General features: G+C 55.9%; 1 protein-coding gene across 1 annotated transcript in view; it reads left to right on the forward strand.

Moving 5' to 3' along the window:
- DLL3 (delta like canonical Notch ligand 3) overlaps positions 1-13,863 on the forward strand; it is a 77,541-nt gene that overhangs the window by 34,650 nt on the left and 29,028 nt on the right. Inside the window, exon 4 of the mRNA XM_065420988.1 lies at positions 8,049-8,306. Within this exon, the coding sequence (XP_065277060.1) occupies positions 8,049-8,306 (258 nt within the window). The remainder of the gene's footprint in view (positions 1-8,048; positions 8,307-13,863) is intronic.

The raw sequence follows: 13,863 nt of genomic DNA on the forward strand, positions 1-13,863 counted from the left end.
CCCTGTTTCTGTCCTGACGCTCTACTGAGAGTGCAGCCGAGATAAGACTCTTGTAGAGACTTGTACCCATTCAGGGAGCCATGCACCCAGGGCATGTGTGTGGTGAGACCAGGAGCCTTTTCAGAACAACAGAGCACTGATTAGTCACTAGAAATCCAGCACCGAAGAGTCTTTAGCCAAGTTTAAGACAGTCTATATGGGCAGAAGCAGCTGCCCTGATATCCCATGCTCTCCTGGGGTCCACCTTATGTCTTCGTCCTAGTTCTTAACACAGCCCCGGTACCTCCTACATCTCTGTCCTCACCCCTGCCACCCTCTGGGTCCCAGCTCTTCTCTTTCCTGGGCGGCTGGGGCGAAGGGCTCATGAACGGATCTTCCATTCATCTGTGTGGATTCCTAGACCTCCCCCACTGCAACTTGAGACCATTGCTCCTTGTTCTGTCATCTGCCACCACTGAGAACAGCCAAGCTCCATCCTCTTTGGAGCCCCCCTTCAGGTAGTTGAAGGCTGCTATCAAATCCCCCCTCACTCTTCTCTTCTGCAGACTAAATAACCCCAGTTCCCTCAGCCTCTCCTCGTAAGTCATGTGCCCCAGCCCCCTGATCATTTTCGTTGCCCTCCGCTGGACTCTCTCCAATTTGTCCACATCCCTTCTGTAGTGGGGGGCCCGAAACTGGACGCAGTACTCCAGATGTGGCCTCACCAGTGCCCAATAGAGGGGAATAATCACTGCCCTCGATCTGCTGGCAATGCTCCTACTAATACACCCCAATATGCCATTGGCCTTCTTGGCAACAAGGGCACACTGCTGACTCATATCCAGCTTCTTGTCCACTGTAATCCCCAGGTCCTTTTCTGCAGAACTGCTGCTTAGCCAGTCGGTCCCTAGTCTGTAGCAGTGCATGGGATTCTTCCATCCTAAGTGCAGGACTCTGCACTTGTCCTTGTTGATCCTCATCAGATTTCTTTTGGCCCAGTCCTCCAATTTGTCTAGGTCACTCTGGACCCTATTCCTACCCTCCAGCGTATCTACCTCTCCTCCAGCTTAGCGTTCTCCTACAGTCATCAGAACGCGCCAGGGCAAACGTCTCCAGTTCCCCGGAGAACCGTTCTGCCAGATAATCTCTAGTGTCTTACAGAACAGCTGTTACTCATTAAACAACATGCAGTTGTCGTTTAGCAGGACAGAGCTGTTTCAAATCCATCCCACAGGTCTTCTCCTTTAGGTCACGCTAGCAAGGGCCACATGGGGAGCTTTCATGCCCTCCCCTCTACACCCCTGTGCCCCCCTAAAGCCTTCGGGTTTGAGGCTGAAATCAGACCCTACTGCTACCTCCTCCCATTCCTCCAGGTGTCAGCCGTCAGCGCTGCAGGCTAGGGTGGGCCAGGAAGCGCCTCTTGGAATAGTTTGCAGAGGGGAGCAGGGAAGGTTTGTCCCCCTGCTGAGCGGGACTTAACCCAGCTGTGGCTCTGGGTGTCCCAGGGTCAGGTAAGGCAGGGGTGCATATGCCAGGACCCCATTTCCTCTCTTGGGCAGAAGTCACTGTCTGCCCCCACCCCCAATGCGCTGTGATTCAGGGCCTCTGGGTTAAGAGAACCTACCACGGCCGTGGCCACCCTGTGAAAAGATGTCTTTCATCATCAGCGGCCTGCCAGCTGCTTTACCCTTCTCTGGGGCTTTCCCCACCCCCTGACAGGGTTCACACTTCTGGCAGTCCCCCTCCCCGCGCATGCTCGGCCAGCCGCGGCAAGGCTCAGCTGTGCCTCAGTTTCCCCAGTGCAGGCAGGCAGGGAAGTAACTGCCTTGGTCACAGATGCAGGCTCCAGGGAGTTCGCCTGGTGAGACTTATGCCTTCTGGGTGGAGCTGGGTGGGGGTCCTTCCTCTGCCCCACTCCAGGTCAGGTATCTGTCTACAGATGGGGAGGTGTCGTGAGCTTACCAGAGTTTCCCTTGTGTGGCAGGTAGGGGGTGGGAAAGCTCCCCCTCCCTCCCACCTGTTTGACACCTCCAGGTCTGTCCATGTGGCTCCCCTCAGCGCTTGCCCCAGGCCTTTGGTTTGTACCAGGAGAAGGGCTGGACTGTGCCTTAAAGCTCCAGTTACCTCACCTAGCTGGTCTTGTATCCTGGGACCAACGCGGCTCCAAGAACGCTGCATCCGCTCAAAGCTACAGCGTCCCTTCCGAAAAGTAGAGCAAAAGGGGCCTCCTCCAGGCTCCCCCACCTACAGCACTGCCGGAGTTTGCCCAGAACTCCTGTGCTGCCAGGCGGGGCACGGGTTTCGCACGCGGATCCTGCCCCAGATTGCAGTGTTCGATGGGGCTTTACTACGTGGGGATTGGCTCCAGGGTCCCGCTGTCCCCCCAATATCTCCCACCTTTCGCTCCCTTTGGGGATCAGCTGGATCTGGGGCCAGGAGAGTATAACAGGGTGCGTGCACCTGTGTGCGGAGTGGGGACTTATCTACCAGCAGATCCTATGCACAAGAGGCGCTGGCTGAGTAACATCTTTCTCCCACGCGGTCACTCACACAGCTAAGGTACCGGCTGCCTTCCTGGCTGGGCAGATGATGGATTAACGCTTCGGTTCTGGGCAGGCCCCAGGAAACGGAGGTTCAGGCAGTACACACCGTTATGCCCCATCCTTCTGCAGATATTGCAGCTTAGATCTTTGGGATCCGGGGGCTACCCAGGTCAGCTGCCCCCTCCCAGTTTGAGTTTGCCCAAATCCCACATCTGGGGTGCTTCCACAACCCCCCCACCCCATGCCTAGGCCAATCCCCTTTGAGTCTTGTTTGATAACTGGATGTACTGTCCACAAACTCATGTGCCAATCAGCCTGCGACAGACAGATCCTTAGACTTCTGAGCCACTAACCGTATTTTCACAGATCTCAAGGCCAGAAGGGACCGTTGTGATCATCTGGTCTGATCTCCTGTATGACTCAGGCCGGAGGACGGCCCCAAAAGACTCCCTGGAGCAGGTGTTTTCAAAAAAGCCTCCCACCTTCATGTAAACCATCCAATCTTTTAAACTCATGGGGGCCACGCTGGGTGGAATTGTTCTAACCCAACAAAGTCTCCAGAGAAGTGACTCCTGCACCTGTACCCCATTGGTGGAGCTATTCTCCCACCGGGGTGGCAACCTCCGTATATGTCCCTCCCCTGGTCGTCTGCACACTCCGGCTGAAACCTTGTCCTAGGGGTCAATTCGGATGTAAGCAGTCTCCGAGGCAGCGAGGAAGGCATCTCTATCCCCATCCTCCTCTAAGTGGGGCAGTAATGTTGTATCTATGGAGTAGATCTCCCCAGCTGGGGTTCCACACGGCCTCTTGCTCCTTGGCGCCTTGATTTCCGGTGCATGCGTCCCTCTGTCATGACTCGTGTTTTGGCTGCGGCGCGCTCGCGCGTCTTGTTCTTGCTCAGCTGCTGGACCTGGCTGTCTCCAGCGTCGGTGCCTCCGTTTGAAGCTCCTTTGCTTTCAGCCCCAGTCTCTGCTGCTCCAGCTCTTGTGTTGGGGCATTCTCCGATTCTCCCCTCTTCTCTGCTCTCAAACTGGGCTGCTCACCCGGAACCCCTTCTGGGTCTGGACCATGGTTCTTGCCCAATTGTCCTTCTCAAGTCGTGCAGCCATCTGTGCCCTGTTTAACTGTTCAGCGGTTAGCCTTCTTGCTCTGTACAGCTCTACAGTCTTCCACACCATTTGCCTTACTGTTTCCTTTCACTAACCTTGGTGGTTTGATTTTTTTTTTTTCTACAGTGAACACTGGATGCAAAACACTACTGGTGCATCCAGTATCCCACTACTGCCACCAGCTGTCATGGATCAATATGGGTCCAGTGCTCTGGCCTTCATCCAGTCCCTTAGAACAGTGGCTCTCAATCTTTCCAGTCTACCGTAACCCTTTCAGGAGTCTGATTAATCTTGCGTACCCCCAAGTTTCACCTCACTTAAAAACTGCTTGCTTACAAAATCAGACATAAAAATACAAAAGTGTCTCAGCACACTAGTACTGAAAAATCACTGACTTTCTCATTTTGACCATGTAAGTATAAAATGAATCGATTGGAATATAAATATTGTACTTTTCAGTGACTGTGTAGTATTATAGAGCAGTATAAACACGTCGTGGTCTGTATTAGATTTTAGTTTGCATTGACTTCGCCAGTGCTTTTTATGGAGCCTGTTGTAAAACTAGGCAAATATCTAGATGAGTTGATGTACCCTCTGGAAGACGTCTGTGTACCCCTAGGGGTATGCCTACCCCTGGTTGAAAACCACTGTCTTAGAAGGACCACTAGGTCTTGCCTTGCCTTGAGCATAGCTTTTCCCAAAACTCTGGGACCTCATTTCTGTCCGGATGCTCTATCGAGAGACCAGCCAAGTTCAGACTCCTATAGGCACTTGTACCCCTTCAGGGAGCCGTGCACCCAGGGCGTACGCCTGGTGAGACCAGGCAGCCTTTTCAGGACAATGGAGCATTGATTAGTCATCAGGAATCTAGCCTCGGAGAGTGCTGAGATGTGCATGGAAAAGCCAAGCTTAAGACAGAGTTTATCTGCGCAGAAGCAGCTGTCCTGGGGGCCACCTTGTGTCTCTGTACCTAGGCCTGGTCCCGCCTATGTTTCTGTCCTCACCCCTGCTGGATCCCAGCTCTTCTCTTTCTCGGGCGGCTGGGGGTGAAGGGTTCCTATGCCAGTCCCTGGATCTGCCATTCATCTGTGTGGGTTCCTTTCAGTTCTTGACGGCACTTTCGGGCCACGCTAGAGTCATAAAACGTAGCCTGGCATAGCTCTGTCGGTCGGGGGTGTGAAAAAGCCACTGCCCCCCCAGCCAACTTGGCTATGCCAACACAGCCGTCAGTGGAGACACACAGTGCTTCTGGTGGTTTGGCTACTGTCGGTCGGGGAGCTGGTGCTACCATACAGGCCAGCACTCCTTCTGTCGCATACGCTGCGTCTATACTAGGGAGCTATGCCGGCTTAGGCTCTGCAGGGAGGATACAGCCTCAGGCAGAGATGTTATACACATGTCCCTCAATCCCCCTATCCCCAGAGGAGGCACTGACCCCTTCCCAGGCAGTGGGTAAACTGCATCATACACTGTTCCTTAAAATGTTACAAGACATTCCCACATTCTCCACAGGGTGCTGGGTGTGACGGTTGGGTGTGGGGGTAGAGGTGCAGGAGGAGAGAGGGGTGTGGGAATTGGGTGGGTGGGGAGGAGGGGGTAAGGGTCAGGGGTTGGGTGGGGAGGAGGGGTGCTAGGTGTGTGTTGTGGGGGCGCTGGAGGCAGGAGAGCGAGTGCTGGAGAAGGGGGTGTGGCGGGAACTCAGGCACGGATGGGAACGGCAAATAGACACAGGCTCTCCCCCAAAGGCAGCGTCTGACCCCCTTCCTGCCTGGGCTGGGTCGGCCCCTCCCCCGACACATGTGGGGGCAAGAAGGGGGCATTGTTCTTTCCCCTTACAGGTTGGCGCTAGTGTCACGGATCGCAAGGGAGTGGGGACAAGGCGGGGTCCCAGGTGGATGGAGGGGGGGTGCTGTGGGGGGAGGAGGTGTAATTGGGTGGGGGGCACGTGCTGTGGGTACACCTACTTGGCCCCATCTGTGAGGTGTGTGCAGGGTCACGGGCCTACTCGATCGGGGGGTGTGTGTGTAAAACTAGATGTGATGTATCTTGATTTTTAGGAAGGCTTTTGACACCTTCCCACATGACCTTCTCCTAAGCAGCCTAGGGAAGTGTGGGTCTAGATGGAACGACTATCGGGTGCGTGTGCAGCTGGTTGAAAGACGGTGCTCAGAGCGTAGTTATCAATGGTTTGCTCTCAGTTGGGAGGGTGTAACTGGTGGGGTCCCGCAGGGGTCAGTCCCGGGGCCGGTACCGTTCAATATTTTCATGAATGACTTGGACAATGGAGTGGAGAGGATGCTTATAAAATCAGCAGATGACACCGAGCTGGGAGGGATTGCAAACACTTTGGAGGATAGGACTGGAACTGAAAACGACCTGGACAAATTGGAGAATTGGTCTGAACTCAACAAGAGGAAATTCAGTAGAGACCAGTGTGAAATACTTCCCTGGGGAAGGAAAAATCAAATGCTTGGGGAATAACTGGCCAGGGGATAATAGTGTTGAAAAAGAAACGGGAGGAATCTAGTGGATATGAAACTGAATAGGAGCCGACAGTGTGATGCAGTTTTAATCTAATATCATTCTGGGGGGTATTAACAGGAGTGCCGTATGTCAGACACGGGAGGTAACTATCCCACTCTACTCGGCACTGCGGAAGCCACAGCTGGAGGACGATGGCCAGTTCTAGGCGCCGCGCTTTAGGAGAGATGTGGGCAAATTGGAGAGAGGCCAGAGGAGAGCAACAAAAAGGATCCAAAGTTTAGCAAACCTGCCCTAGGAGGAGAGGTTAAAAAAACGGGGCCTGTTTAGTCTGGAGGAAAGCAGACTGAGGGGGGACCTGAGAACAGTCGTCAAATCCATTAAGGGCTGTTCTAAGGAGGACAGGGATCAGTTGTTCTCCATGTCCGCTGGAGGGAGGACAAGAAAAAATGGGCTTAATCTGCCGCGAGGGAGATTGAAGGTAGATATTCGGAGCTCTCAGGGGAGGGAAGCTCGGGAGTAGGCTTGCAAGGGAGGTTATCGAATTCCTGTCACTGGACAAACACCTGTCAGGCCTGGTCTAGGGTTATTTGGTCCGGACTCCGCACAGGGGGCTGGACTAGATGGTTTCCGGCCCCACATCGCTATGATTCTGTCTGCCTGGGTAGAGGGCAAGCAGCTGCCAGCTGGGCAGATTCATGGCGGGTGGGGGGCACTGAGTGGGGTGGCGGATGGAGAAGGGATCCCGGGTGGGCTGGGGGCGGGATTTAAGCCAATGGAGTGAGGGGAGCTGATGCAGCGAGTTCATTATGGGAATTAGAAAGGAAAGAATTTGGGCTACTCTCTCTTGGAAAGCAGTGACTCTGAAAGACGTTTTGGGGTGGGGGGAACGAATAATTGGCTGACCATGAACTCCCAGTGCGACGCTGGGGCCAAAAGAGCCAAGGTGATCCTGGGATGTATAAACAGGGGAATCTCGAGGAGGAGCAGAGAGGTTATTTCCCCTCTGTGTTCGGCCCTGGTGCGACCGCTGCTGGGATCCTGTGCCCGGTTCTGGTGCCCACCGTTCAAGAAGGATGTTGGTAAATCGGAGAGGGGTCAGAGAAGAGTCATGAGAATGATCAGAGGGTTAGAAAACCTGCCTGGTAGTGCCTGACTCAAGGAGCTCGATGTATTTAGCTTAGCAAAGCGAAGGTTCAGGGGTGACTTCATCCCCGTCTATCAGCACCTACAGGGGGAACAAATATTTAATCAAGGGCTCTTCGGTCTAGGGGAGAAAAGTCAAACACAATCTGACGGCTGGAAGTTGCAGCTGGAAATAGTCAGACGGGAATATCAGATGCACAATTTCAACAGTGAGGGGCATTACCCATTGGGACAACTGATCACGGGTCGAGGTGGATTCTCCATCCCTGACGATTTTAAACTTAAGACTGTGGATGTCTTACGAAACAATCTGCTCTAGCGCCAATGGGAAGTGCTCTGGCCTTGTTACACTGGGGGTCACGCTGGATGATCGCAGAGGTCCCTCCTGTCCTCGGACTCTGTTAAAGGACCTGGCCCACACCTCTTTAAGAGTGACCCCTCCTCTGGGTAGGGAGCAAAGGGCATTACCCTGTTGGGTCAGTATTCTGTGTTTCCCTGTAGTGGCTGGTCCGTATAGAGGATAATGGCCTTACTACCGCTGCTGGCTAACGGAGCTCCTCCTTCAGCTGAAGTGAGCAATGTCTATGCCTCGTCCCAAGGCCCTTTGACTTCAGTGGTGTCTGGCTCAGGCCCTTTGTGCTGAAGGGCCCGGTTTTTGGCCCTGCCCCATGAGAGAGGGGGGTCATTGCAGGGAAGGGGGGAGGGGAAGCATTGTGCTTTTCCCAGGCTCTTCATTGACCGTCCGTTTCTCCTCTTCCCTCCCCCCCCCCCCCGCCCTCCAACCCCTCAGAGGACGCCCAGAACCTGATCAGCCGCCTGGCCACGCGGCGCCGGCTGGCGGTGGGTGAGGACTGGTCCCAGGACGTGCAGCTGGGCGAGCAGAGCGAGCTGCGCTATTCCTACCACGTGCTGTGTGACGAGCACTACTACGGCGAGGGCTGCTCCGACTACTGCCGCCCCCGCGACGACCCCTTCGGGCACTACGCCTGCGACGAGCTGGGCGCCCGCGTCTGCCTGCCCGGCTGGAGGGGGGAGTACTGCTCCGAGGGTGAGTGAGTGACAGTCCCCCCGATACACCACGTCCCCCGACCTCTGAATACACCACGCCCCTTAGACCTCTGAATATACCACAGCTCCCGACCTCTGAATACACCACGCCCTTTGGACCTCTGAATACACCACGCCCCCCAGATACACCACGCCCCCCGACCTCTGAATACACCACGCCCTCTGGACCTCTGAATACACCACGCCCCCTGGATACACCATGCCCCCCTGACCTCTGAATACACCACACCCCCCAGATACACCACGCCCCCTACCTCTGAATACACCACGCCCCTTGGACCTCTGAATATACCACAGCTCCCGACCTCTGAATACACCACGCCCTCTGGACCTCTGAATACACCACGCCCCCTGGATACACCACGCCCCCTGACCTCTGAATACACCACGCCCCCTGACCTCTGAATACACCACGCCCCCTGACCTCTGAATACACCACGCCCCCCGACCTCTGAATACACCACGCCCTCTGGACCTCTGAATACACCACGCCCCCTGGATACACCATGCCCCCCCGACCTCTGAATACACCACGCCCCCCGACCTCTGAATACACCACGCCCCTTGGACCTCTGAATATACCACAGCTCCCGACCTCTGAATACACCACGCCCTCTGGACCTCTGAATACACCACGCCCCCCAGATACACCACGCCCCCCGACCTCTGAATACACCACGCCCTCTGGACCTCTGAATACACCACGCCCCCTGGATACACCATGCCCCCCTGACCTCTGAATCCATCCTCCGACCCCTAATATACCATGCTCCCCGGATGCACCACGCCCCCCCGGACCTCTGAATACACCACGTCCCCCCGACCTCTGAATACACCACGTCCCCCCAACCTCTGAATATACCATGCCCCCCGGATACACCATGCCCCCGACCTCTGACTACACCCTGACCTCTGAATACACCATGCCCCCTGGACCTCTGAATATACCACACCCCCCTGACCTCTCCAAATACATCTCGTTCACCCCTCGGACTCCTCTAAATACACCTCACTAGCCCCCCCGACCTCTGAATATACCCCCCTGACCCTTCCAAATACATTTCATTCACACATACCCTGGACTCCTCCAAATATACCTCACTAGCCCCCCCCCCGACCTCTGAATATACCACGCCCCCCCCGACCCTTCCAAACATATCTCGTTCGCCACCCCAGCCCCGGATTCCTCCAAAAATACTTCACTAGCCCCCCCCCAACCTCTGAATATACCACGCCCCTCGGATACACAATGCTCCCCCCTTGGACCTCTGAATATACAGGCCCCCCAGACCTCTGAATATACCATGCCCCCCCCGATCCCTCCGAATACACCTCGCTCCCCCGACCTCTGAATGTACCCCACACACACACACCCGACCCCTCCAAATACACCTCACTAGCCCCCACAGACCTCTGAATATACCACACTCCCCTGGACCCCTCCAAATACACCTTGCCCTCCCCCCCCGACCTCTGAATATACCACACTCCCCCCTGGATTCCTCTAAATACACCTTGCTAGCCCCCCCAGGACCTCCTGGAATACATCTTGCTCTGCCCCGACCCCCCCCAGAATACATGCTGCCCCAGGTCTCCCCAAATACATCTCACTCTCCCCCGTGGAGCCCCTGAATAAACCTCGCTCCCACTGAATACACCTTGCTCCCCACAATATACCTTGACCCCCTCCAACACATCTCTCCCCCCACCCTCCCCAAATACACTTCTCCCCCCCAAGCCTCCAAAGCTTCCCCAAAGACACCTCGCTCTCCCTGTCCCCCAAAACACACCTCGCTCCCCCAACACACCTCAATCCACCCATGCCCTTCCCCCCCAAAAAATGTACCTTGCTCCCCCTGCCTCCCCCATCACACTGGGACAGTTTTCAGGGCCACCCGAGCTACCCAGGTGATTCTCTACCACCTGCCTAGTCCGTGCCCACCAGGGCGAACCCTCCCAGCTCTGCTGCCCGCTCTCCCCCAATGCAGGCTAGCAATTCGCACCCCCCCACCCACCCCCTTGTTTCAGCCGAGTGCATCAACCCGCTGCCTGTGTGGGAAGAGAGGGCGCCCCAGGGCGCCGGCTTCCCCTCAGTTCAACACTGTCCGTCCTGATGGATGGCAGGAGAGAGATCAGTTGATCATGACCTGTTAGGTTCACTCCCTCTGGGGCACTTGGCGTTGGCCACTGTCGGAAGACAGGATACTGGGCTGGATGGACCTTTGGTCTGACCCAATCTGGCTGCGCTTATGTCCTGAGTGCAAAGCGCCTGGCTGTGTCCAGCGTAAAACCGCATATAAGCTTGTTGAACGCCGCTTACGATAAAGATCTAGAAGAGGTGCACGGAACAGGACTGGCGAGGCCAGGTTGGTCCCTCTGGATACGGCTACACGGCAATAACAAACCCCTAACACTGAGTCTCAGAGCCTGGTCAGCTGACTCAGACTTGGGGGGCTCGGGCTGAACGTTGCTCCCGTGGTGGGATTTCAGAGCCTGGGGTTTTATAGCCCCGCAGCCCGAACCCAGCCACGGCTGCTGTGTCGACGTCCCCGATGTGTATTCCGCACGTGGCTGACGGCAAGCGGTGTCCGTTGGTCGACGCCCGCGCCGTTGTCCTCCTCGTGCTCGGACCCCAGGTTGGACCGGCGCCCCTCCAGTTTCTCCTTGACTCCGACTCAGGCCATGCGGCGGTCTCGGTGTCCATAGCGATCCTTGTTCTTTCGGAACCTGCAGGTTTCGATCACGTACGTCGTTCCGTCGCCGTACTCGTTTACTGGTTCGTAGGCTAGTTCTCCCCGCAGAGTCTCGGGATTTAAGAACCGGGCTGCCTGCCCCCGTTCCTTCTCCAGCAGCGACAAACACCAGGGTGGTCTCGGAGACGCTCAGCAAGTGCAGCGTTAGCTCCCTTCTTCAGGGAGGGAAGAAGCGGCAATGTCTGAAGGCCTGGAGACCGCAATCGGATCCAGGCCCCACAGGCAGCCGCCTCAGACTGTGGGAAGCGCCCGTCTGAGCACAAGCACCTAGTAGGGAGGCTGCCTATCTGGTTTTGAACTGGGCAGTCCTCTTTTGGGGGTTTGCCCCCCATCCGACACTGAGACAAAGCCAGTATTGGATGGCGGACGCCATTTTAAGGAGCATGGGAGCTCGCGCCTGCGGGGGCGGGGCAACGCGCTCCTCCAAATGGCACCCCTCACGCGGCCCGATCTTGTACACACACTGTGCGTGTGAGGTCACGCCGGCGGGGTTGCGCATGCCTCAAAATGGCACCACCTCCCCCCCGCGGTGTGGAACGACTGCGTGCGAGGTCACCCAGGTGGGGGCGGGCCCACGTCATTCCCAGAAGTACCGGCATGCCTGGTATTCCGGGAATGTGTGAGCGGCCACCTGAGCTCCGGGATTGAGACAGGGTCTGTTAAACCCAGGAAACCCTCTCATGAGAGTAAGGGGCATGGCCATCAGTGATGTAGTGGAGCCACCCGCAAGGCCACTTGTACCAAAACAAAATGGTTTCCTCCATGTGGTCACATGGCGGAAGCCATTTTGTAAAGTACACTGGGTGTCCTCCGCACAGTGCGACCTCGCTGAGAGGTCACGCTGGCAGGGCAGGGTACCAGTACTTCAGAAACTCAGCGCTGCAGTAGATACAAGGACGGATTCCCTTCCAGAACGGCCTCTAAAAGAAAAGATTCCCGCCCCCCCGTACTCGGTCCACGTCAGGAGAGTCCTTGCGCACGGTTCCTAAGTGCTTAGAGCTGCCTAAATCTTCCATGCAAGAAGGGACGGTGTGAAAGGGGAAGGATCCGTCGGTACCAACTCCACCTCCAACTCCTAGACTGAAGGATCGGCATCCCACGGCTCCGTCTGGGAGTTCCACCCTGGACTTCCCTTCCACAGGACTGCCTCAGTCCATGATGGATCCGTCCTCGGGCACACCAGCTCTGTCGGCACCAACCTCCAGTACCCCCCGTACTCCAGCTTAAACTGAGACCTTTACTACTCCGGAGAATATTTTTAGCTTTTATATACCCGCTGTCTCCTCTGTTATCAGTCCAGTTCTCCTCAGAGACATCTCTACACCAGAAGAAATCACTTTGAAAACCCTACTACATCTGCAGGTCGGAGCATTCCTCCTCCGGTACCGCTGGTAAAACATGAGATGACTTTTTCACCAGAGGAATCTGACCACCTGCACAAGACTTCAACCCCTCAGAGAGAGAGATCAGTCCGGACAGAACCTCTAGGATGTCTTGGAGCCATCCACTACCAAAGGGACCGATGATGTCCAATGCCTTGGGGGACTCCCTTTCCCCCAGCCGGTTGACCCATCATATTGACCTTATTGGGGCTCTTGAGATCCAAGCAGGAATTGTTCTGGACCTTCCCCTATGGTACCACAGGCTCTGTCGGGGCATGCGGAGGAGGAAATCAAACTGGCTGCGACGGTTTTAACGGGTGTGTCATCCTCCTCCCCCAATGAGGCAAATATGCCATCATCCCCTCTCCTGCCTGATGACTACAGGCAGTAGCAGGAGCTTTTACAGAGGCTCATGACCCGAGCTCCAGATCCCTCTTGAGGAGGTCCACGACAGACAGTGTAGGCTCCTAGAAGGAAGCCATTTTGGAGCCCGCTAGGCCCTCCTGTGCCCATCCCCTGAAAAGGACAGAAAAATAGAACTTGGTTCCACTGAAAGGGGCCCAGTTCCTGTTCACCCACCCAGCGCCGAACTCCTTGGTGGTACAGGCAGCCAGAGAACCGTCCGGATTACAGTCCCCCAGGCCAACTCCATCTGACCAGGGTGATAAACGCCTTGGCCTCTCAGGGCCGAAGCTATTTTCATCTACCAGCCTCCAAGTTTGAAGCACCAACTACCAGCCCCTGTTGGCGAAACGCAACTTCACAAACTCCGCTACATTGGTGGGGCTCAAAGATAAACCGCCCCAGGAGGCCGAGGGCCAATTCCAAGCCCTCATCGATGAAGGCAGGTGGCTAAGCCGTCGTTACTGGCCTCATTGGGTGCAGCTCGAGCCATTGCCACAGCCGCTGTCATGAGACGTGAGTTGTGGCTTCATGCTTCAGGGTTCCCCAGGGAGGTCCAGAAAGCCACTGAGCACTCGCCCTTTGAGGAATCTTATTTTTTCAATGAGAAGATGAATGAATCAGTTCACTCCCTGAAGGACTCTAGGACAACCCTCCGCTCCCTGGGCCTTAGCCCCGAAGAGGGAACACCCCAAACACAGCTCCAGGCCCAGCCATGTCCCCGCCCCCCAGCACCTTTACGAATCGCCGCGTAAACGACAAAGGGTTCACAGACAGAGATCGCTGGCTTCTTCCACCTCAGCCGCCACTGCTCAAGCCCACCCGCCAACTAGGGTTTCTTTTGATGGGACGCTTGAGATAGTTCTATCGTTGGGTAGCTCTATTGATTCCCTCCCCTCCCCCAAGCCTTTGGTGGCCCTCTTTGCACACCACTGGAGGGCAGTAACAACAAAGATGAGTGGGTGCTATGTTATTGAGTTTCTCGCCCTGCTTCCCTGTC

The sequence above is a fragment of the Emys orbicularis genome, chromosome 21 (genome assembly GCF_028017835.1).
Source record: "Emys orbicularis isolate rEmyOrb1 chromosome 21, rEmyOrb1.hap1, whole genome shotgun sequence".
Lineage (NCBI taxonomy): Eukaryota > Metazoa > Chordata > Testudines > Emydidae > Emys > Emys orbicularis.